Raw genomic sequence first — 23,066 nt, forward strand, 5'->3', positions numbered from 1 at the left:
ATTGTAAGTAGGTTTGTGGGTTCCTTTTGCTGGAAAAAGTGCCTGAGGATGAGGCTACATGTAGCAAAACATAAACTGTGTGGAGAGAAAGGCAGCCGAGAACGCAATCCCTTTCACAGCTTTTCTGTTGCATTTTTGCCTCCCATCAAGTCCAAAGGCAAGACGCAGCATTTTCACGAATAAAATTAACATGCTTCATCTTTAAAAAAAATGCACGCTTTTTGAATATGTGTTTTCTGCTGTGTTTTTTTTGTTGTTGTTGCAGTTTGGCGGTAAGATTAAGTAAAATGTCATTCATTTTGCCTTAGGCCGGAGCCCATGTGTCGCAAACGCAGCGATTTTCACAGGAAAAATTGCAGCGTTTTTTAGTCAAGGCAAAGTGGAGGGGATTCTAGCGAATCCTATGCCTAATTTGCGGTAAAAACCGTGGTGCGGACATGCTGCGATTTCCAAAACCGGCGAGGTTTTGGAAATCACAGCATGTCAATTGTACCTACAGAAACTTCCCATAGGTATAATTGAAAGAGAAAATCCACAGAGGAAATCTCTGAAAACTTTCTGTCTAAAGCGCTGTCGGAAGAACTGCCATGTTGCCACCGTGGTTTTTCCCACCCCGTTTTTTGCTGCGAGAGGCCAAATGTGGCCTTAGCTTTATGCTGCTTTTATATGTTATACGTGCTTTTAGCTGCTTAATGTGGTAGGTACACTTAAGTATTGTATTCTATAGTATTGTGGCCACAAAACAGTGTACCGATTTAGTTTTTGAAATTGCAAAATTTCTGCTGCAGACTTTTTTCTGCAGTGTGCGGATTGGATTATCCAGAATCCCATCCACTTTGCAGGTACAGTAAAACACTGTGTTTTTGAAACGTGGGACCCAGCCTCTTGCTGTGAATTTTGTAGAGTATCTGCTTCTAGTTACATATACTCCAATATCCCATGTGAGTTGTAATTAGCTAAAAAACCGTGGAAGCCAATGGTCGGACGAGAGTGGTTGCAGATGTAGGTACTGCATTCCAGTGCTGTACGTCAGTATATTGGCAAAATGGGATATAATCAGACAGTTACTCCGTGCCCTTTTAGAGGTCATTTCTCCTAAAATATCACCTCTTCCTTGTTCCAAAACATGTTCTGCCAATTGGCTTACTCAACATTAGTGTAATGCAGTTTGCGTAAGTTTTCAATAAGCCTACCAGAATGCACATCACCGTCCAACAGTTTTGATAATGTCACAGTTTACTGACTTAGCTGTGGTTTGCAGGACACTAAAGGATCGATTGAAATAGCAATGACTTCATAGTAAACAAAAAACAAATGAAAAACACCTGGGTCAGTCGCCACTTGGGATGCACACTGAGTATTTGTAATGCAAGCAAGCAGACACTAAATACAAACAACATCCGCACAAGAGGAAGTGTGTCTATGATAACGTCTTCCAGAAAGCAGTGACCTAACGTGTTCCAGTAAATCTTTTTCAGGTCAGTAACGCATCATTTCAAGGGCCCAATCTATATACGGAAAATGAGAAGGAATAATTGTTAAAGGAATGGTCACTGGTGGTTTTCTTTCCCCGACTAATATAATATGGGCTTTACAGAATCAAAAAAAAAAAATCGATTTTGTGCCTTAACTCTACAGAGCTGCTTTTTTACTAGTAAGAAAAATAAGTTTTCCAGTGAACACACTGTTCCCTCTACACTATGCCACAGGCAAGCGTTCATACACAATATAGAAGATATATTTAGAAAAAAAATCCTGCTCGTCTGAGTGACTAACTAAACAGAAATGATAACCTAACTATATGTGTGGCTTACAACCAGCTACATGAACAAAACAAATACAATATTGTCTCATCGCACTCAGGGTTACAGGACAGACCCACACACTTCCTTTCACTCCCTTGATCTGCACTAGAATGCAGGATCTGAATATACCAAAGATTTATGCAAAGTTTGTTGAAAGGTTAGGTACTCTTTAATCTATCAGCAAAGACCCTATTAAACTATAAGGGCTCGTTCACACGGGGCCAGTGGGGCAGAATTTGGACATGGAATCCGCCTCCAAATCCGCCTCCATACAATAGTGGTCTATGAAGACCGCTAACGTTCATTTTTCCGCTAGTGTTTTTTTGCCACTAGCGGAAAAAAGAAGTGACATGACCTTTCTTGAGGCGAATTCCGCCTCAGGAAATCTATACAAGTGAATGGGAGACGGAAAACCACTAGCTAGTGGTTTTTGGCAAAAAAAGCCTCATAAACACTAGGCGTTTTGTCAAGGTCTATTCTCTGTGCTGGAGGGAAAAAAACGCATGGCATTTTTTTTAGGCTTTTTTTTGCCAAAAACTGCGCAAAAAACGCTCTAAAAACCGCCTCATGTCCAAAAACCGCTTCCTAATTCCAGAAGCGTTTTTTTTCAGGACCAAATTCCACCACCCCCTATTCACGTGTGAACTAGCCCTAAGTGACAATAGCCAGGGTTCACGAGAATAAGATGATTTTCTCTTCTCATAATCAAATATAACCTTTGTTCCTAATGTACTCATGAACAGTCTGGTGCAAAAAATAAAAAATAAAAAATCATCATTGTTCTCATCATACCATAGATCTATGCTTTCCAGAGCCCAGTCCCTTCGGGAGGTAGCTCTTTGGTGCAATGAGAGCATTGGTGATCCTTTGTTGCACCAAACAGCTCATGAAGGTTGAGGTTCTGATAATAGAAGATGTAAGCCTTAGGTCTTACAGTTCATTTAAATCAAAAATTACTTTTTGTTTTCCGGTTAATACTTTTTCCAACTGGTCATTGAGAGTGTGGCTGGACCCACCTTCGCCAATTTATTCTTGGGTTGATGGGAAGAAAAAACTGTTTTCTCTGATGAGATAGATGTATGGACATTGTCTGTGGCCTTAGGATTAAGGTAAATAGACGATGTCCTTATCTTCTGGACAGATTCATCCTCCCAATTTAGGGACTTCATCCGGTTCTTGAACCACAACTCGATCAACATGTGATTCATTACCTCCATCGATTCACGGGAGATCACCTTTCTAAATCTCTGCATGATCATTCATGAGAATGGAGAAGTAGCTATGTTGACTTATCATAAAGAAACCACAACAAGCTGTTTACTGCATTGGGAAAGTTGTCACCTGTTCCCTTGAAAAGGAGTATACCCAATTAACAGTTTTTCCAAGTTCAGAGGAACTGTTCCACTTAGTAAGGCTACTACCATGCTGCAGATGAACTTACTGACAGGTTCATTTGGAGGGGCTACCCTAGAGCCATCCTGCAAGGGTCACAACATCATGCCCTCGCTAGAAATAGAACTGAGTTACTTCAACTCCATGGGTCTACATCCACCTCACAAGAACTATGAATGGTTGGGGTTACTTTGGGATGACCAACAGGGAATTTAAAGATGGTATTGTTGAACATATTGGCAACCTCAACCGCTATGAGGTAGGCTTCTTAGCAGACATATTTGGGATTGTCATGGGGACGACATTAAATCACTAGTGTTTCAGGGCATAGAGCGCATTAGACCCTTCTGGAGACGTGGCAATATTAATAATAAAAATACTGCAGAAGGAGGCACAGTGGATTACTTGATTTAATAGTCTCAAAACACTGAGCCTCTATAACCGTATTTCTTACACACTTCCCCATGTCTTATATTATGCATTCATCTATAATCACTAAAATGAGATTATAACTATTTTGTCACTCCTAGTAAATGGAGGTGTTCCTGACATTTCCAGCCCTTGGATATCAAATCAAATCAAACAAGCTTTATTGGGACGTCCGAATAGATATTTGGCATTGTCAAAGCTAGTAAAGTGTGTGGGGGAGGGAGTTGGGGGTATAACAGTCCGTGGTGTTTCATCTTCCTCTTAGTTGGTGACCGCTGTATGGGGGGGTGGGGTGATTTGGAGTATAACAGTCCGTAGGGTCTCATATTCCTCTTAGTTGGTGCCAGCTGTATGGGGGGGGGGGTTATTTGGGGTATAACAGTCTGTGGGGTCTCATCTTCCTCTTGTTTGGTGACAGTGTACCTTTTCATCTAGAATGGGTTATGCAGCGCATATTGTCTTACGTTCAGGGCTAGGTGATTTTTCTATACTCATATATGTGTATATACGCTCCCCACTCCAGAATGTATAATCCACATCATTGTGGAGCTTGATTTAAAACATTAATGTCTTTGTTTAACATCCTTGACCATACTGTGACTCCACTGACTGAATATGAATCCTATGGTATTTAGTAGTAGGTGTCTTTGGCTCAATTATATACCGATACATCAATAGATGCACCTGAATAAGGTTGTGTACTATGTATATACTGGTAAATTTAATAGTGATTTACCATATTTAGATACTGGCAGACATGGTTTAATAGTGATGTATTGCTATATCATCATGGATACACACCACTTATTCAGCATATCAAGTATCTTTTTCTACTAGCCCGGTTTTTGATTCATCAGCAGTATCGAACATATAGTAAAATCAATACAGCTATACATGTCAAATAATTCGGCATCACAACATAGTGTCTGTTGTTTCTCACAGATACAATATACTTATCTCTCTGGTTGTGCTGGGGAGAGTCATGGTTACTTCGCAATAAGCCCTGCCCGTTTAATGAAGTTTTCATCATCAAATCATTCCTGTTATTGTCATGTGAGGGACAGGTCTGTACGGCATCATATTCATCTACACAGCCTGTTATAGGCACAGCACATTAATCAGACATCTATCTGCCTGGAAACAAACGATACACATGTGTGCTCACTACGTGACCATGGATTGACAATGTATGACAGCAAGCATATATCTAGAAAACTGTGAGGAACTAATACAGAAAATATATTGGAAAATTGTATCTTTTTATTATACAACCATTAAAGGGGTTTTCAGAAACTGAAACTGGAAAATCCCATTTAGGGATAAAGCATCTAAAATGTCATAATTTTATTATGAAACATTGAAAATACTTTCCAATCTGAATAGATCAAGTTTTAGAGCACAATTGGCTGAGTAGGTTGATATATAGTTTTGTGGCATAAAACTTATTAGTAATTTATTCATTTCGACCTGCTTATTCTGGGTTTAGAAGTCCAGTAGGTGGTTCTACAGCAGGATAATCAGTTCCGCTAGTTTGCTGATAAAGGCTCGGACAGTGTTTTATATCTCTGTGTAACAACAACTCAGCCCTACAAATGTCAATGAAGGCTATAAAATTCAACTGGAAAAGAATATATATAAATCAAGCAATAATGGAATAATTAAATCATAACTTTTAATCCACAACCTAAAAAGGCACCTATACATCAAAACGTTAAAACACTCCTCATATCCATGGGTAACTACAGTATAATAATTCAGATCACAGTAGATTGAGACAGAAAAATATGTATTTAGGTGCAACTCAGAGACACGAATAGTAACAAACACATGCAACATCAGGTAATAGCCACACCTGTCTCACAACTGCATAATATACACAGAGATAACTAATGAAAAAACTCTTGTGTATCAAGCCTAAATATATACTGCAAACATAAGAAAATGCAGGGATCTCACCATTTATGGCATTGAATTGCTCCCATAAATGAATATGGTGATCCATGGATATAATCCTGCAAGACTGATGATGTGGTGAAATCCCTCCATGTTCTATATGTTTGCTGTATATATTGAAGATTGATACATAGGAGTTTTTTCATTAGTTTTCTCTGTGTATATTATGCAGTTGTGAGATAGGTGTGACTATTACATGATGTCGCTTGTGTTTATGTTACTATTCATGTCTTTGGTTAGCATGTACATACATATTTTTCTGTCTCAATCTTCATTTATATGCTGTGATCTGAATTATTATAGTTACCCATGGACATGGGGAGTGTTTAAACCTTTTGCTATGTGGGTGCCTTTTTTAGATTGTGAATTAAAAGTTGTCTTAATTGTTCCTTATTGCCTGATTTACATATCTCTATGTAAACAAAATCTAACACTGAGTATGTTCTCTCCTGCAGTATGTAAGGTTTTTTTCTTTCCAAACCTGTGAAATGTTATATAATTTACTGTGCATGTTATTTGATCTGCATTTATATTAGATTTCTAGTAATTATAATAATAATCACTAATAGAAATGGCAATGTCTATATCTAGTGAGGTACTTCATAGTGTCCTATTCCTCAAACAGGCAAAGTTTTCCCTCCAGCTTGTTGAAGAATACAGGGAGTGAGAAGATGAGACACCAAGCTGCTGACAAAAGGAGCTTCATATTGTTCTGTGAATAAAAAGTTATGGCTTCTGGATGGTGGGGAGTAAAACAATTTTATCAAAAACACCTTCATGGGTTAGTTTGGAAAGAAACAACTATGAAATAAATAAGAAATAGCTGAACAGATGATAAGCCTGAAGGAATTATATTTACAGGCACTTTTGGATTTTAGGTGACAGTCAACTGAACCCATCTGCTTTTCTTTAAAATGTATAATTTTGAGCTTTTTACAGGTCATGTATTAAATATAAAATATGGATCACTCTGGCATGTTTATATATAGCTTACTAGCTTTAAACTGTAAAAAGTCGATCTGTAGCTTATCAGCTCAATGAGGAGCATATTGGCACGTATCCCCATATTCTCATGACAAAAGTCTTTTGGCAGGAAACAAACATTTAAAATCTCTTCCCCCTTATCCATATTCAGGCACAGCTCTGCTCCCTATAGACTTAACAGGAGCCAGAGTCAGTGGGAGCAGAAGGTTTGCTCATATATATATTATTTTTGGATAACTGATTATATAGTCCAACATGCTTACCAGACAGTACTGTAACACAGGGATATGTAGCAAAGGCAGAAGTAATGTATTAAGTAATGAATATTTGTTTCATGCTTGAGATTGGTTTTGTTTGTATTTTGCATTTAATAGTATTTTAGTTGCTTAAAGGGAACCTGTCACAGGACTCATGCTGCCCAAACACAGATAGCATGAATTACTGACAGATTCCTTCATTACATTCTACTAGGATTTACTCTGAACTACTGAGAGAACACATAGTTTAACCACTTCAGTACCGGGCCAATTTGTGGTCCAGGACCAGACAGATTTTAGGTTTATTTTGTATGTGCGGTTTCGAGGGCTGTAACATTTTTCCCGTATGTCTCAGTCAACTAATTTTTGCGTCTTTTTTCGGGGACACATAGGGCTTTATTTTTATGTTGTTTTTATTTTCGAATGTGTTTTAATTTTTTTTTTATCCGGGAAAATATAAACAAAATAGGAGGGAAATTGTGTCTGGTTTTCAATTTAATATATTTTTTTTTAATTTAATAAAACAAAGTGTCACTGAAATACTTTATAAAATAGTTTTTCCTCTCTGCTATGGTAATTTTTATTTTGTATGGTGTCATCGGGGGTGGGGCTATAAACTTTAATAATGGCGTTTTATTAGCGTAATAATATTTTTTTATTGTTATTATTATATTTACATTTTAAAAAAACTTTTTTATTATATTTTTATTTTTATTTTTTTTCAGATTGTGTCCCCATAAGGTGATAAGAGACCTTTGGGGACATCTGATCACTTTTTTTTTGTATTGGAGGCTGATTTCCCCTGCAACTGAGGCTGGTACATTTAGCCTCAGTTGCAGGAGGAATACAACCTCCTGCACACTGTATACGCAGTATACAGAGCTGATCTGGGTCCTGGAGGACCCAGCAGCTCTTGCAAGACTCTGAGCCTGGCGCATCACGTGACCGCCGGGTCAGACGGCGGCCGAATCATGGCAGCGTCCATAGCCGTGTATACAGCACTCATTAAGCGCTGTATACACAGCAATCGAGATGGCAGGGAAGGGAATAAATCTTCCCTGCCATCTCTCTTGGAGCTCCCAGCTTCAGCAGCTGCACCATCTCAGTGCAGCTACTGTGTTCTGACTGGACGTACCGGTATGTCCTGTCAGAACTAGGCAACCACTTCCAGGACATATAAAGTCTATGGCCGGTCTGGAAGTGGTTAAAGGGAGTTGGGAAGGAGAGAAGTGTCTGCAGGGAAGCTTCTCCCTGTATCATTCTGCTTAATTGATAGGTCTCCTTATTTGCCACAAAATTTTGTGGATGAAAAAATCTATAAGTATCTTATTGCTTTCATTGGGTGGCCATTATATTTTTTGCTTTTAAAATCTGTTTTATTGAAAATGCAAACAGTTGAACAGAAGCACTATCTTTAAAGTAATATTGTATGAAATATGACAATACTGCTTTAAGGCTAAGGTCCCACGTTGTGGAAAAGCCTAACTTTGGCTTCAAAAGAAATGGTAAATTTAAAGGAAGCTTTTATACTTCGCCCTTCTGCTAGATCCACTCCTAGTTTTTGCCCCCCCCCAAAAAAAAAAGCTGCTTTTCCGCAACATGTGCCCTTAGTCTAAAGATGCTTGTCATTGTGGACAACCAATAGTAATGAAAAAAAAGCCATGTACTAACATTCCTACCTGTAATGCCTCATTTCGTTTGTAGAATTCACAGAGTGGGCATCCAAAAAGGCTATAAACATAAGAATGAAATATAACTTTTATTATTAACAATTACAACCATCCCTTGGTGAAACATCAGCCACCATTCTTAATAATGAAAATTATATCTAGATCAAGATATATATAAGGGGAACCCCCTAAATCAAAGTATATGTTGGGGGTTATAAAGAGCTAGTGAATTCCCACTGGAACAGAACACCACTAGGGCACTACTCTTCACAATTTAAATGCACACCCCAGTCACTCTTCTATCTTCCTCCTACCATCATTTTCTAGACAATCGTCTTGGCTATCTCATACATACATTTGACTTGCATCTATTTAGCATATGATTATTTATGCTGATTCTTGTCATGTAACTGCATTGTTGCAATTTTTTTCCTAAAAATCAAAATTATGCATTTGCTTTTATGGAAAATAAATGTAATAAACATTAAAATGTAATAATATCTTATTTTTCTTTCTTTATAGCATACCACTGTATTGCCTTTCATATTAATTGAAATGAGGACCACCCATCATCAGTATCCAAGCAGAAAAAGTGGCATTGCAACTGTTTGTGGTTTCTCCATTTGTTATATTTTGTGGTAAGGCTATTTATTTGACTTTTTTGTTTCACACAGTAACACATGCTAAACATGCTTACCACTGCAGACAAATTTCCAAAATTACTATATGGTTACACCGCATATTATGCGAATTTAACTTGATTATCATAAAGATGTAATTTTTTGTTTTTCAATTAAATTCATGGCTGGTATCGTTACTGTTTTACCACTGAAACCAATCTCAAACACCAATGATAATTATAAGAAAAAATATCCTTGTACCGTGTCAGCCAGTGGATATGATATGAAAGAAATTTTTTGAGAGAAGTCCTCAGTAGTTGATACCTATTTTTAATGGCTAACTTAAAAAGTTTTTTGATGACATATCGATACTACCCTGGTGAAGAGACCTCTATAGAGTCTCTAAAGCTCGATATGTCATCAAAAAACTTTTTAAGTTAACCATTAAAAAAGGTATCAATTACTGAGGACTTCTCTCAAAAAAATTCTTTCAATGATAATTAGTTAGCCAGGTGAGTCCATTAAAAAAAATCCTACTTAAAGGCAATTCACACGGGGCAAAATGGCGATGCTTATGGTGCCGAATTTACCACGCCTTAAAAAAAGCATCCCATTGATTTCAATGGGTGCCGCTCGCTTTTCTCTTTGCGCGAAATTTACCGCGTGGTAAATTCCGCGTGTAGAAAAAAAGCAAGCAGCACCCATTGAAATCAATAGGACGGTTTTTTTTAACGCACGGTAATTATTACTATTACGCTTTTGTGGGGTGGAGTTTATGCCTCTCTGGCCATAGTGTTTTATACTATTAGATATGTTTTCGTGGGGGAGACTTTGGTTGGTTCATGTTCAGCTGTTATATGTTAATTTGTAATTGTGGTGGATACTTAATATTCGTGCCCGCCTACCACTGACACTGCCCCTGAATGAAGGCAGTGTGCCAAAACATACTGTACGTCAGGTGTGTACAGCAGTGCAGAGATATAACTGGTTCTTATCTTTTGTCATGGGTATGTATGTTTGACTTGTTACTTGTGTATCTTTGTCTCTTTCACTTATTTATAGGTATCACTGGACGTTCATAATCTGTTGTATAAGATCAGTAGATACTCATTAGGTTTAATGGTTGGCATAGGCAGTTTTAGTACTCACATGACTATAGAGTTTTTGATATTTTCTATACACCTCTGCTCCGTTTCGGTTGCTGTTATTCTTTGGTGTACTGACATATTTACTATGGGCTATTATAATTTGCACCCTTGGTTTTCTCCCCACCCTATTGTGCATGGTAAGTACTATATTTGTTATTTATATCAGCAAGGAGGATGCAAAGTTATGTTTTGAGCCAGAATCATAGGGAAAGATAGACCCCTTTAGAGTCCCAGAAGATGTGAAAATGACCTCTGCAAAGTATATAGAGTTTGTGACTGGCCACTTTATTCCATGGTACAAAAAGAAGAACAATGCCCTGGTTGAATACAACAGAAACCCAGTGGCTATGGCAGCTGCTCAGCACCTGAGCGGCTGCCATATTTAATAAGTATAAATCTGTTGGGAAAGCTTTTTAAGGCTTCAACATCAAAACAATGAATCCTTATCCACAGGATAAGTGGTAATTTGTTGGTTACTGGTGGTCGACCACTGGTGCCCCCATTGAACACTATCACATTTTTCCTGTGTAAAAAAAGTGGTAAGTGTCACTTGGATATTGCTGCTTGGATCACTTCTAAGGGACTGCCAGAAATAACCAATCGCTATTGGACCACCACCAATCAAACAGTTGCCCTGGTGAAACAACTCCTTTAAAAGGCTTTTCCAGCTAAATATATTGATAACCTATCCTAAAGATAGGTCACTAATATCAGATCAATGGGGGTCTGACACCCGCTACCCCCATTGATTTGCTTTTCTCAGCAGCTTATACACAGATGGGTTAGGAAGAAGACTGCTCTAGGAGCAGATCTGCAGTAACGTGGTCTGGCCACTACACTATGGATAGAGCTCTCTGCTTCCTGTTCCAGAGTATAATTGTTCATGGGGCATAATAATTTGTATAGGGGACACTATGGGGCATAATACGTGCAGAAATGCGGGGGGGGGGGGGTCGGTAGGGGTCTTCGGCGTTGGCCCCATGTCAGAAGTTTGCCATGGGGCCCCGCCATTCCTAGTTACACCACTGCATGACGCTTTTTTCCTATTGTTTTTAATGAATAGCATATTACTATGTATTTTAGTTGTACGCTAACAGCCATCAAACTGAAAACCTCTGGATTACTGACATAGTAACATGTGCTACTTGTATGAATGCTGCACCAGAGTGAGGGAGCCTTCACACGGAGCAAACGCTCCGCTCATTCTGAAGGTAAAACTCGTTCAGAGTGAGCAGCGTTAAAACAGATCCCATTGATTTCTATGGGTGCCGGCATACGCGCACTCCCCATTGAAATCAATGGGAGGCTATTTTACCTATTGCTTTCAATGTCGAAAGGTGTTTGGGTGGACCAGACACTGTGTTATTACAGGGGAGGACTACATAGTATGTTACAACTGTATATATTAAAGAGCCTCTAGGAATGTCTATGATGGCACTATAATTCTACAGGGACAGCAGAGTTTCTATATAGAGGCAAATTTCTGGTAATTTTAAACCTAACAATAATATTATAGTGATGAAAAAATAGAACGCACAAGAGAAAAAGTGGCACTATCACTACATCATAGAGACATATTCACACTGCATTGCTATATACTGATGTGCATTAATGGTCACATATAAACTTCCTGAGTGGTGCTCTTCTTCCCAAGAAAAATATATAGCATAGAAAAAGAAAAATAGAAATACGGGGGGCACTCACCCAGACGAAGTGTTTTCTTAACATCTTGATCCTTTATTTGGAAGTCGCTCCCTCCCTATTTATTTTACTAATGTTTTCCAAATAAAGGATGAAGATAATATTATAGTGATATAGCATTATTATAGTGGTTCAAATGGCTAGTCGTTAAAAATAGTTTTGTATTGTATGAATTTTTCTATGTGTCATTTACCGAGCAGATTTGAGACTCCTGATTTAGATGCAGACAATAGGCGATTGTGTAATGGAAGACTCTAGAACCAGACTCACTGATGTCATGGGATAAGGAGGCAGATCTGAAATGTACAAGCTCTCAGGTTTTTTATCCTTTTTCCCAACACATAGTCTATTTACAAATGGTTATACATGAATATCCAGATTTAAAAACAATGTATTCAAGCTTAATACCTAGAATTACTCTTTAAGTAGAACTCCAGTATTCTCTCATAAATTTGACAGTTCTGTTTTAGGATCTTCATATATCATATTACATAAAACTCAGACAGTGAACATTCGAAACCCACAGTAATATAAAATACCAGAAGTCTGAGCCATGTGGTTTTAAATTGTAAGCCATTAGCTCCCACCATTAGACTGATAGAATTAGTACAAAATATTAGAAAGAAAAAGAAATAATTTTATATATTTTAATCTACAATATGAAAATGTATCAGTAGCATAAATGTATCAAAGGGAGGGTATCAAAAACAGGGTTGGATTTATTAGTCCCTCTGTGCCAGTTTTCTGGCATAGAAGGATGATCTTGTGGCATAGATTTAGCACAAGTACCTTTCATGTGCCAAAGGTTCACCACAACCCCCTTTGTGCGAATGTGGATAGAGCGAAGAGAACATGAAAGGCTGGGTTGGGGGCACCTTGGCCCAACATATGTATCATAATTCATGCTAGTTTTCTGGCATGAATTATAATGAAAATCTATGCCAGTTTCTAAATATCATAGATACTCCTTCATGCTCATACATGTGCGACTGACTTATAAGCAGAAGCTAAAGCCTCTACATAAAGAAGTCGTGCCCTGCACCAGTCCAAGCCTTTATTAAGACTGGCGTGTGAATTGCCAGTCTTGATAAATCTTCCCCATTGTATTGTAGGTTCCAATGGTACCTTTTATTGACGGCTCATTTTCATGTTTATTGAATGCTGAATGTATCGACTCTGGAGCATTAAATCACAATAAAAAATGTAGAATTGAAATCTAAGTGAATTGAGCTAAATTCCCATGTGTTTAGTTTATAACTGATCTGTATTCTGATAATACTAAGTTTAAGTAACACAGACAATATTATAACTTGTCTCTTTCTTCATGTTATAATAACTGCCCCAGACTAACTCATAGTGACAATGCTCTAGGTCACAGTCTTGTGGACAAAAAATCTCCATGACATATTATTACATCAGTGGCGTGTGGCATATGTCATACTATCAGGAGTGGATTTAAGCAGCACTTAATATGATTGTTATTGTATGTCCCTCCACATCAGCACCCCACAATGCAATCATTGGGTGCAGATATGTTATCACGGATGACCTATTGAAGGCTCCCATGTCAGCACCCAAGGTTAACCATTCGGACTCTTCCACACAGAATAGTGTGATGCACTTCAGTATGTATGTGTATATATATATATATATATATATATATATATATATATATATATATATATATATCTTTCCTTCCTTTTTTGAATTTTTTTCTGGAATAAAAAACAAAAAAAAGGGAGACATCTTTGGTATTTATATGTCTATACTATGGGATTAACTTAATAATAAAGGGATTTCCAACAAAGATAATATTAATATTTGTAGATCTTAGAATTTAAAAGTTAAACATTTTTGAAAATCTAAATGAGTAAAAACTTTGCAGAGTTTTAAAGATGTTTTTTAACCATCTTCGTGATAATTGCAAAATTTTAATTATTTATATTTGCAAAAATGTTAATTTCAAAATTGCCTGAAGGGGTTTAGTTCTGATATGCGTTGTGTGTTTTAGAATTCTATAAACATTCTAGTTGAAGTGGACGAGTGCTGGATCACTTTCTTTTGAGGGCCTTTTTCTGGCTTGTACTATTCAATGGCATTTTGACATCCATGATCCCTTGTTGACAGTGTTGGTTGCTGGCAGCTTTTATACCGACCATTTGGTTCACTTATCTGTGCATCTATGTTGTTGTGTTTTACGACAGCCCAAGGTGAGAGTACACCCTCTTAAAGCAGACTCTCCTAATGTTACCAAATATTTTTTGAGGATTTCCTGCACTATAGAATATTTAGTTGTAAACCGCTCTGAGATGTTTCACTAATACAGTACTGTTAGTTCTAATCTATGTTTGCAGTCCTCAAGTGCTTGATGTGTGGCTGCAAGCGGAAGGCAAATCTGCAGCTACATCATCATTTCTGTACACTAAGTGTGTTTCCCAACCATAAAGAATGGAAAAACTATTCTGTTTTCTCATAGGTTATAGAGACACTGTGGTATCTTTCTCATCTCTAGCATTCATGCCATATACAGCATATGTTTATGGGGATTTATCTTAACTATAGACATATAGAAACAGAAGACTGACCAAATGAAATGTGTGTATATATACGGTAATTTAGAGACATGTGAAAACATAAAACATATATAAGATATAAATTTATAATATTGCATACAGTAAGTAACATATTCCAAGCTCTTTCAAATGGTCTGCAAATCTTAAAACACATTAGTGGATACCCACATCCTAGGGCTGGAAACTTTCAATGCCATTAAAATCCACAGCCATGTGTCTATATTAAGATATTCCATCTGCTCCCACTAATATCATTTAAAAAAATCTTCAAACTTTTACAACGTGACTATTATGTACAAAAGCCACGAAATGTAATCCCACAGCACTAAAGAGCATACATGAAAACATAAGAATAACAGAGGCTATATTTAATTCTCAGACCCAAGCCACAATCTCTTTGCCTGAGATTTTGATGTGCTGAGTGAAATACCCATATTCTGGCTGACAGACACATCACGTTGCTGGGTTTATGGAATAAGCTGCATTAATCATTCTTGTCAGATTATTTTTCAGATTTGGTATGTTTTCAGATGTGTTACTTTAATACATTGATTTTAAGTAAAATGTGAATAAAAACTCTGGTGGTAATAACAATGTAACCCCTTCCTGCCTGCCTTATATAAAGATCTTCAAATTAAGTCATTGTGCTGTAAGCATGTTCATTGACTTCATACAGTGACATCGGCCTGTGCCTGTTCTGTTCCTGCAAAGCTTTTGGAGCCAGTGACAGGGGCATCTAGGGACCAAGCACTGTTAGGTTAACCCAAAATATACACACACTGTATCAGCGCAGCGGCTGCAGCACCTACAAGTATATAATGAATTTGGGATGGACATATGAGTTATGAATATAGTCCCTACTAACAGGATGCTGATAGTGCCAGATGTCTGTGAGCAAAGAGTCTAATGCTAAATCCTGCAAAGAGGTTTCTGGTGGACTGGTTATCATGATCACATGGTCATTTTCTGTCTTCAACGGGGTCATTGTATTAAAGAAGCCAGCCACTAATATAAGTGACATAGCATGTGGGTAAGATATGAGCGTTTACAAGTTATTACCTTCTAATGTCCTCTTATCCTCTCCATGCTACTGTTATATATGACTTTTGTTCCTATGTATAAAAGTCTGTTGTATTACTCAGTCTATGTAGACATGGCATGCCTGTATAAATGCCCAGATTGACTTCTTTAATCCATCTGTCTCAGCAGGCCTGTGTGCATGTGTCACATCTGGTCTGAAATGCCTTCTCCATTAAATAAATATTACTTTTCCTACATAGCTACTGCATAGAATGGTGTGGTTGATGTGTCCCTAGACTTCTCACAAAGTACTGGCTTAACACATTAACATTCTCCAGATTCCCAGCGTTTGTTAGTTTTATTAGTCTCTTTCGCTGTACTTAAAGTTTAGGAAGTGCTGGAGATGTATTTTCTGGAATTAAGATATGCCGGAGCTTCAACAAGTAACTCCTTTGTTTCCTTCTGCTTTCTTTCAGGGTGTGCTGGGTTCATCATGTGACAGGAGTATGGGTGTACCCTCTTCTGGAATACATCAGTCCTCTAGCCAAAATAGTCTTCTTCCTTCTAGTCACTGTTATCATTAACATCTACTATGTTTTGGGCGAGAAGCTGAACAGTTACATTTGGGACTTGGATAAATGTAAGTTTTGAAGCAAATGCCTACATACAATCCTACATACAATATATAGTTATGTGCAAGAAATATTAGAAACCATGTAATATTTAAAAAAGTACAATATATAGAATTGGTTGGATTCCCTGTTTATGTCTCTGCCGACCTGCGGCAATTGCACTCTACAAACAACATTCAAGGCTGTGTCTAGTAAATGTAGCTGACAAAGCAAAATGGCCACGGTGCATGGGAGAAGAGAATTACTGGAACTATGGAATATTTCTCTTCTCTTGTGTGCCTGAAACTATTCCTACATTTGGGAGAGCTGGTGAGAAACTAGTCTTATATTGCAATACAGTGACCAACTAAAACTGCAACCATAAGTGTTATGGGGTTAATACCCACATCCCTAATCATATAGGGCTATCAAAGAGTGATTAGAGATGAGCGAACAGTGAATTGTTCGAAGTTCGATTCCAGTAGCCGCTCAATATTCGACTGTTCGATTGAATATCGAACCCCATTATAGTCTATGGGGAAAAAATACTCGTTAAGGGGGAAACCACTATTCGACTCAGGAGGGTCACCAAGTCCACTATGACACCTCAGCAAATGATGACAACACCTCTGGAATGCAACTGGGACAGCAGGGGAAGCATGTCTGGGGGCATCTAACAAGCCCAAGTCCCTGTATTACCCCACTATCACAGCCTAACAACTACATACTTTACACACTCAATACAACCTCTCAGACAGTGGAAAAATAGTTGGAAACATTCTTTCCTCACCAATTGTGTGGACAGAAACACAAATTTTAAGCTAAAGAAACATTACCAAGCAACCCTTTAAATCACATTGCCCATGACAACCACAGATGGAATAGGCAATGGGAAATCCAATAGTACTCACAGCGTGTGTGTGTGTGTGTGTGTGTGTGTGTGTGTGTGTGTGTGTGTGGACAACCTAACGTACAAGATCCTCATGCTGAGCTGACCTCATTACTGAACAAGTTCAACCAGGATAATTAGAGTTTTGCACCTTTCTTTGAGTGGAGCCTTGTACTGGCAGAGTATTAGGCCCTTTCTATCAGTGGAGCCTTGCAGCAGCAGAGTGTTAGGCCCTTTCTGTGAGTGGAGACTTGCAGCAGCAGAGTTTTTCACCTTTTTGTGAGTGGAGCCTTGCAGCAGCAGAGTTTTTCACCTTTTTGTGAGTGGAGCCTTGCAGCAGCAGAGTATTAGGCCCTTTCTTTGAGTGGAGCCTTGCACCAGCAGAGTATTAGACCCTTTCTGTGAGTGGAGCATTGCACCAGCTTAGTGAGCATCCCTCACCTCGGAGGCAGTGTGTTGGCATTCCCCCAAGCTGCTGAGCTTCAGCACGGCCTGCTGACGTCTACCCACGCCAGTGCTGTAACGTTTTCAGCTCGTAGTTGTGGTCGATTTAACGGCGGCAGAGGAGGAGGAGGATGGTGTAGTTTCAGAGCCCCTGCCAGGAATGTTAGGCGGGGAGACGAGGTATACCGGCCCAGTTTGTGACCCAGTCCAAGCCTCAACACATTTGCATATTTTTCCCAGAATTAAATAATCATGGCTTCACTAAACCACACCGTTAAAACTTGGATTAAGCCTGCCAATAGGCTGACAAATAATGTGTCTCCCACTTAGTTTTGGGTGGGTAAAACACCGTTAAAACCTGGATTAAGCCTGCAAGTAGGCTGACAAATAATGTGTATCACAGTTAGTTTTGGGTGGGTACACACCAGTGAAACCTGAATTAAGGGTATATAGGCTGACAATTTGAGTGTATCCCACTTAGTTTTGGAATGCATCAGATATTTCCAAAAGGTATCACCCTTGGTTTCGAAAGAACACCATTGAGGAATGTGCCCTTGATGGGTGAGTTTTTCTGGGCTGGCTATAATAGGGAACATCTTGGGCCATTCTGGGTGTGGCCTGGCTTTGGCGAAGCAGCTGACCGCTGCCTCTGGACATGCCTCTGCCTCTAGCTACCCTCTTTGGTGCTGCAACTCCCTCAACATCGACATTGTTTTCCCCGCTTGACATCCCCCCTGTCCAGGTCAGGTTAGTGTCCTCATCGTCCACCATCTCCTCTGCCAATTCCTCTCTCGCCTCCTCCTCCTGTACACCGCACATGGCAACAGGCTTCCCTGATGGCAACTGTGTCTCGTCATCGTCACTGAGGGTAGGTTGCTGGTCAACCACCACAAAATCAACCGGAGATGGAGGAGACCAGTGTTTGGGCATCTGGACACAGAAAGTCATCTGGTGACTCCGTGGAATTGGGAAATGGAGGGACAGGGAGAGGGACAGTTAAAGAACCAGAGAACAGCTCCTGGGAGCAGGGAAAGTTGGGATTGCTCTGCTGGGAAGATTGGTCATTTTGGGAAGAAGGCTGACAAGAATGCTATGTAGGAGGAGGAGTTGAGGTAGAGGCTGACTGGCTGGTGGATAATGTGGTGGAAGCATTATCCGCCAGCCATTGTAACACATGTTCCTGGTGCTCGGGCCTAGTTAGGTTTGTGCCCTGCACCCTACTTAATGTGGCCAGCAAGCCGGGGACTTTGAAGAAGCGCAATGCTTGCTGCCCCTGAGGAGTAGGCACGGAATGTGCTGTGGCTTCACCTCAACCTTGCCCCCAGCAGAATTCCCACACCCCCGGCCTTGCCCACGGCCTCGTCCATGTCTCTTACCAGTAGCCTTGCGCATTTTTAGATGGTTTTGTGGGTACACACCGTGACAACCTGGATGAAGCATATATAGCCTGAGAATTAGAATGTATATCCCACTGATTTTTTTTTTTTGTGGGTACACACCATGACAACCTGGATGAAGCATATATAGCCTGAGAATTAGAATGTATATCCCACTGATTTTTTGGGGGTATACACTGTGACAACCTGAATGAAGCGTATACAGCTTGAGAATTAGAATGTATATCCCACTGTTTTTTTGTGGGTACACACCATGACAACCTGGATGAATCGTATATAGTGTATATGGGCTGAGAATTTCAGTGTATACCCCTTAGTTTCGGGAAGGGGGGGAACACACTGTTGAACCCTGAATTAAGCATATATAGGGTATATGGGCTTACAATTTCAGTGTATCCCACTTAGTCTAATCCCCACCGCGGAAAGCTGGGTTGTGCAGATACAGCCTGGCTTAATTGCTGTGAATCCCACTTTAGCGTTTGTGGGTAGACACTGTGCCAAGCTTGTTTGAGCTTCTCCCTTTAGTGTAGCTCTTAAAAGAGCTAGTGTGGTTCTTCTTCTTTGCTATTCCTGCCTAGCAGAATCTAAAACCTAACTAGCCCTCAACAGATGTCTCTTTCTAACTAAGTGCAAGCCGCAAATGAATCGGAGGTGATGCCGCCTGTTCGTTTGAATCAGAGGTCACATGTCCTCGGCAGCCAATGACTTTTTCCTAGTTTTTTTCATGGCCTCCATTGTCATAGTTCCTTTCCCACCTCCCCTGCACTGTTATTGGTGCAGAAAAAGCACCAGGGAAGGTGGGAGGGAAATCGAACTTTAAGTGCACTTTGCATTTGCACGGTGCTCGTATTTAATCGAACATTGCGAACAGCGTGATGTCCGATCGAACATGTACTCGATCGAACTCTGTTCGCTCATCTCTATTAGTGATAAGTTTTAGTTTTTTTAGTTTTTTTTTTAATAACACCAACATTCTTGCTTATTTAGAGCAATGATCATCAAAGCTCTGAGATCAAGTCCACCGTAAGGGGTGGTCATACTTGCTGTGTTTCCGTCCTAATTCCCGAAGAAACAGGATAGGGGACGGCTTGCCGGCGGTCAGTTTTAAAACCCAATCATTTCAGTGGGTTTTTAAAGCAAATGCCAGTGGAAACCTCTGCCTGGAAACCATTTTCTTTCTTTGCATGGACACAAAGTCATACATGCAGGAAAGTCGGGCGGGCAGGGGCGCAAGTGTGAACGCCCCCTTACTTATACTTCTTACTTTAGCATACTCCCAAGGCAATGATCATATACTGTGCATGATAGGAGCACATTTGAGGGTTTAGCTTAGGGTTAGGAAATGTATATAGATTACCCTTAATTTATTTTACAAATGAAGGCCCATTGCTTAAACCTAAGCCAAAGTGAGTATTGTATAGGATACCTATTATTTTACATTGCCGTCATGGTTTAGACTGCAGTTTGATCATTCCTTGTTAGTCATCTATTTCTTCTGGTTATTTTATTGCCTTCTAGTTTGGGGCATTCTACACAATGACTCTTTTTTGCACATTGCCTGTAGTATATACATGCTGTCTGCATATGATGTCACATAGTGCCACATTCCTGATTCACATATGTTACTTCCAGACATTATTGGATAGACCTCTGGTGACCTTAAATAAAGCTTTCACAACAGATTAGAATAGAATCGGGTGATGAGAAGGATTTTTTTTTGTTATTCACCTCATATGCTGAATTAAATTTACAGACATGGGGTATTGTGCCTTTGCGGAAAACGTGTTTCAAGAATGTAGCCATTCCCAGAAGAAATACCTAAATGATTTTACCAGAAAGTACAGTCATCAAGTGTTTTCTTTATTTGAGAAATGTTGTCTCTGCCAGACAGACAAGTAGAAGGCCAGACTAGGCAGACTTAAAAAATGTAATGCATCCTCCAAGCGGATCAGCAGGCAGCGAAGTGGGTATCAAAGAAGTAAATGTGCCATGCTAGAAGGTTATTTGGCATAGCAGAAGCTGAAATCATAGTTGGTACATACCAACATGTGGGCTCTTTTCTGACAGCTTGTTATACTTGGTTTCAATACAGTTTTACACAGCAGTAGTTTTATGTAGCAGTCTTAAGTCATAATCAACTTCTTAACATGTTTGGAAATTTAAGTGACTTCTTCAGTCTGAAGAATTTTAATTGTAATCTTATACTGTAGGTAATTCTGTCACCTTAACCTGATCATCTCTATGATATGACGCTGATGAACCAATAATAATGACATGTTAGTAACTTGTACAATAAAGTATTTCAAAGCTACCACCATTAGGAGTTGCAGTATATATATATTTACCAATGAATTAGTTAGACAATCTGTCTTTTCCTCCATAGTGTAATATAGTTACAGTACATAGTTACATAGTTACATAGTTGATGAGGTTAGATAAAGACATTAGTCCATCAAGTCCAACCTATAACCCTACAATCCCTACAGTGTTGATCCAGGGGAAGGCAAAAAAAAACCCATGAGGCTCATGCCAATTGCCCTATTTTTCAGGGGAAAAAATTCCTTCCCGACTCCAAATCTGGCATCTGGCATCGTAATGCTACATATTATGTAATGGTCTGTATGATTGAAAACAGGATGGGTTTCACAATAATTCTTTCATCTGCTTTTACTGTGTAATTTGCATTGTATTTATTGTAATCAAATTTTTTTTAATCATCATTATTATTATTGTGGTTAAAGGATTAGGTGTATAAATAAAGTAAAGTAAACCTTATATGCCTCATAAATCAACACATTGGAATCATTCAAATATAATAAATTAGGATTATTTCCTAACCTTGCAAAATGTACTAGAATATAAAAGTAGAATAATGTTATTCTATGATCAACAAAAAATTCATCAGAGGATCAGAACAAATGGAAATCTGTTTGTATCCTTTTCCACATACCTAAAAGCATCGTGCTTGAAAGTTTCCCTCTGCGAACTCTCTCCTTCAATTATACCGATATGGAAAACGTCAGCATTTACAAAGGCTTTATTGACGTGTTGCGATTTTAAAAAATGCAACAGTTTTTGAAATCGCAGCATGTCCAGATACTGTAAAATGCCATGGTTTTTGCTGCGGCATTTCCACCACGTCAAAATCGCGATCATGCTACATAGGGCTTCCAGCCTATTAGGGTAGGTCTAGATGTAGAAATATTGTTGTCTTTTTTAAGAAGGTAAGAATAAATGTAATCTTTACTTGCTCTGAATGTATTATTATTAATGTGATATTGCCATAATGCTTTCTGCTACCAGATGGTTTTTTTTTTCTTTTTTAGCAATGGAAGCAGCAGACAAGAGGATCAAGACCGACTAATTCCAGCTATTCCACAGTTAAAATTTCTCCTCATCCACACAAAGCTAAAAGTAATTTTCTCTACTCTGTAGCACAGCCAGGTTTCTGCCACCATCACAGTGCTGAGAAGTCCCTTACAATGACATGAAGTGGCTGACGCGGTGCTCAGGAATCGGGAACTGGAGCATAGATCGCAGCTACAAGTTAGCGTACTTATTCTACCAATTAATTTTTCAAGCTAACATGGGTTTATAAATTGAAAGGGTATCTACCACTGCCCAATTGGGACATTCAGAATTGTACAATGTCTTTTGTTCTAGGAATACAGACATTATGACCAGTATGAATAGTCTATTTATGAGGTGCATATACCTTGTGCTACTACGTCCTTGTTATTGGTGTGGCACTGACACTTGTGACCATGAGGTGCTATGTCTTTTCTATGATCAATGAATAACTGATGACTCCTGTATATGTTCAATACACTTACTAAATACTCCTTAATGTTTTCAATTATTTGTGTTATATACAGGTTATACGCCCCTTTGCATAAAGTATATTTGTAAATGTCTTCATTGCCCTGTGTCATAATAAAGAGAGATTCCGGAATTGCAGTAGAACTAGCACAATACTAGTAACTTCACACTAAAAGAAATATTTCTTCAGTAATGATTGGAACTAGTGTTATATTGAAAGATCTCATGTTAACTCTGCTGAGAACATTTTACTTAGGTCTATCAATGAAGTGGGAAGCATAAAGACATGCACTATTCTCATTGATCAGATGAGAATTGTTATCAATACAATAATGCATTAGCTTCCATTTACTT

The 23,066-nt window shown here is 38.8% G+C and overlaps 1 protein-coding gene across 1 annotated transcript in view; it reads left to right on the forward strand.

The window, feature by feature from the left end:
* AIG1 (androgen induced 1) overlaps positions 1 to 22,849 on the forward strand; it is a 192,395-nt gene extending 169,546 nt beyond the window's left edge. Inside the window, exons 5-7 of the mRNA XM_075267896.1 lie at positions 9,013 to 9,128; positions 16,029 to 16,192; positions 22,220 to 22,849. Of these exons, the coding sequence (XP_075123997.1) occupies positions 9,013 to 9,128; positions 16,029 to 16,192; positions 22,220 to 22,257 (318 nt within the window). The 3' untranslated portion in view covers positions 22,258 to 22,849. The remainder of the gene's footprint in view (positions 1 to 9,012; positions 9,129 to 16,028; positions 16,193 to 22,219) is intronic.
* Positions 22,850 to 23,066: the final 217 nt, after the last annotated feature.

The sequence above is a fragment of the Leptodactylus fuscus genome, chromosome 3, assembly GCF_031893055.1.
Source record: "Leptodactylus fuscus isolate aLepFus1 chromosome 3, aLepFus1.hap2, whole genome shotgun sequence".
Classification (NCBI taxonomy): Eukaryota; Metazoa; Chordata; class Amphibia; order Anura; family Leptodactylidae; genus Leptodactylus; species Leptodactylus fuscus.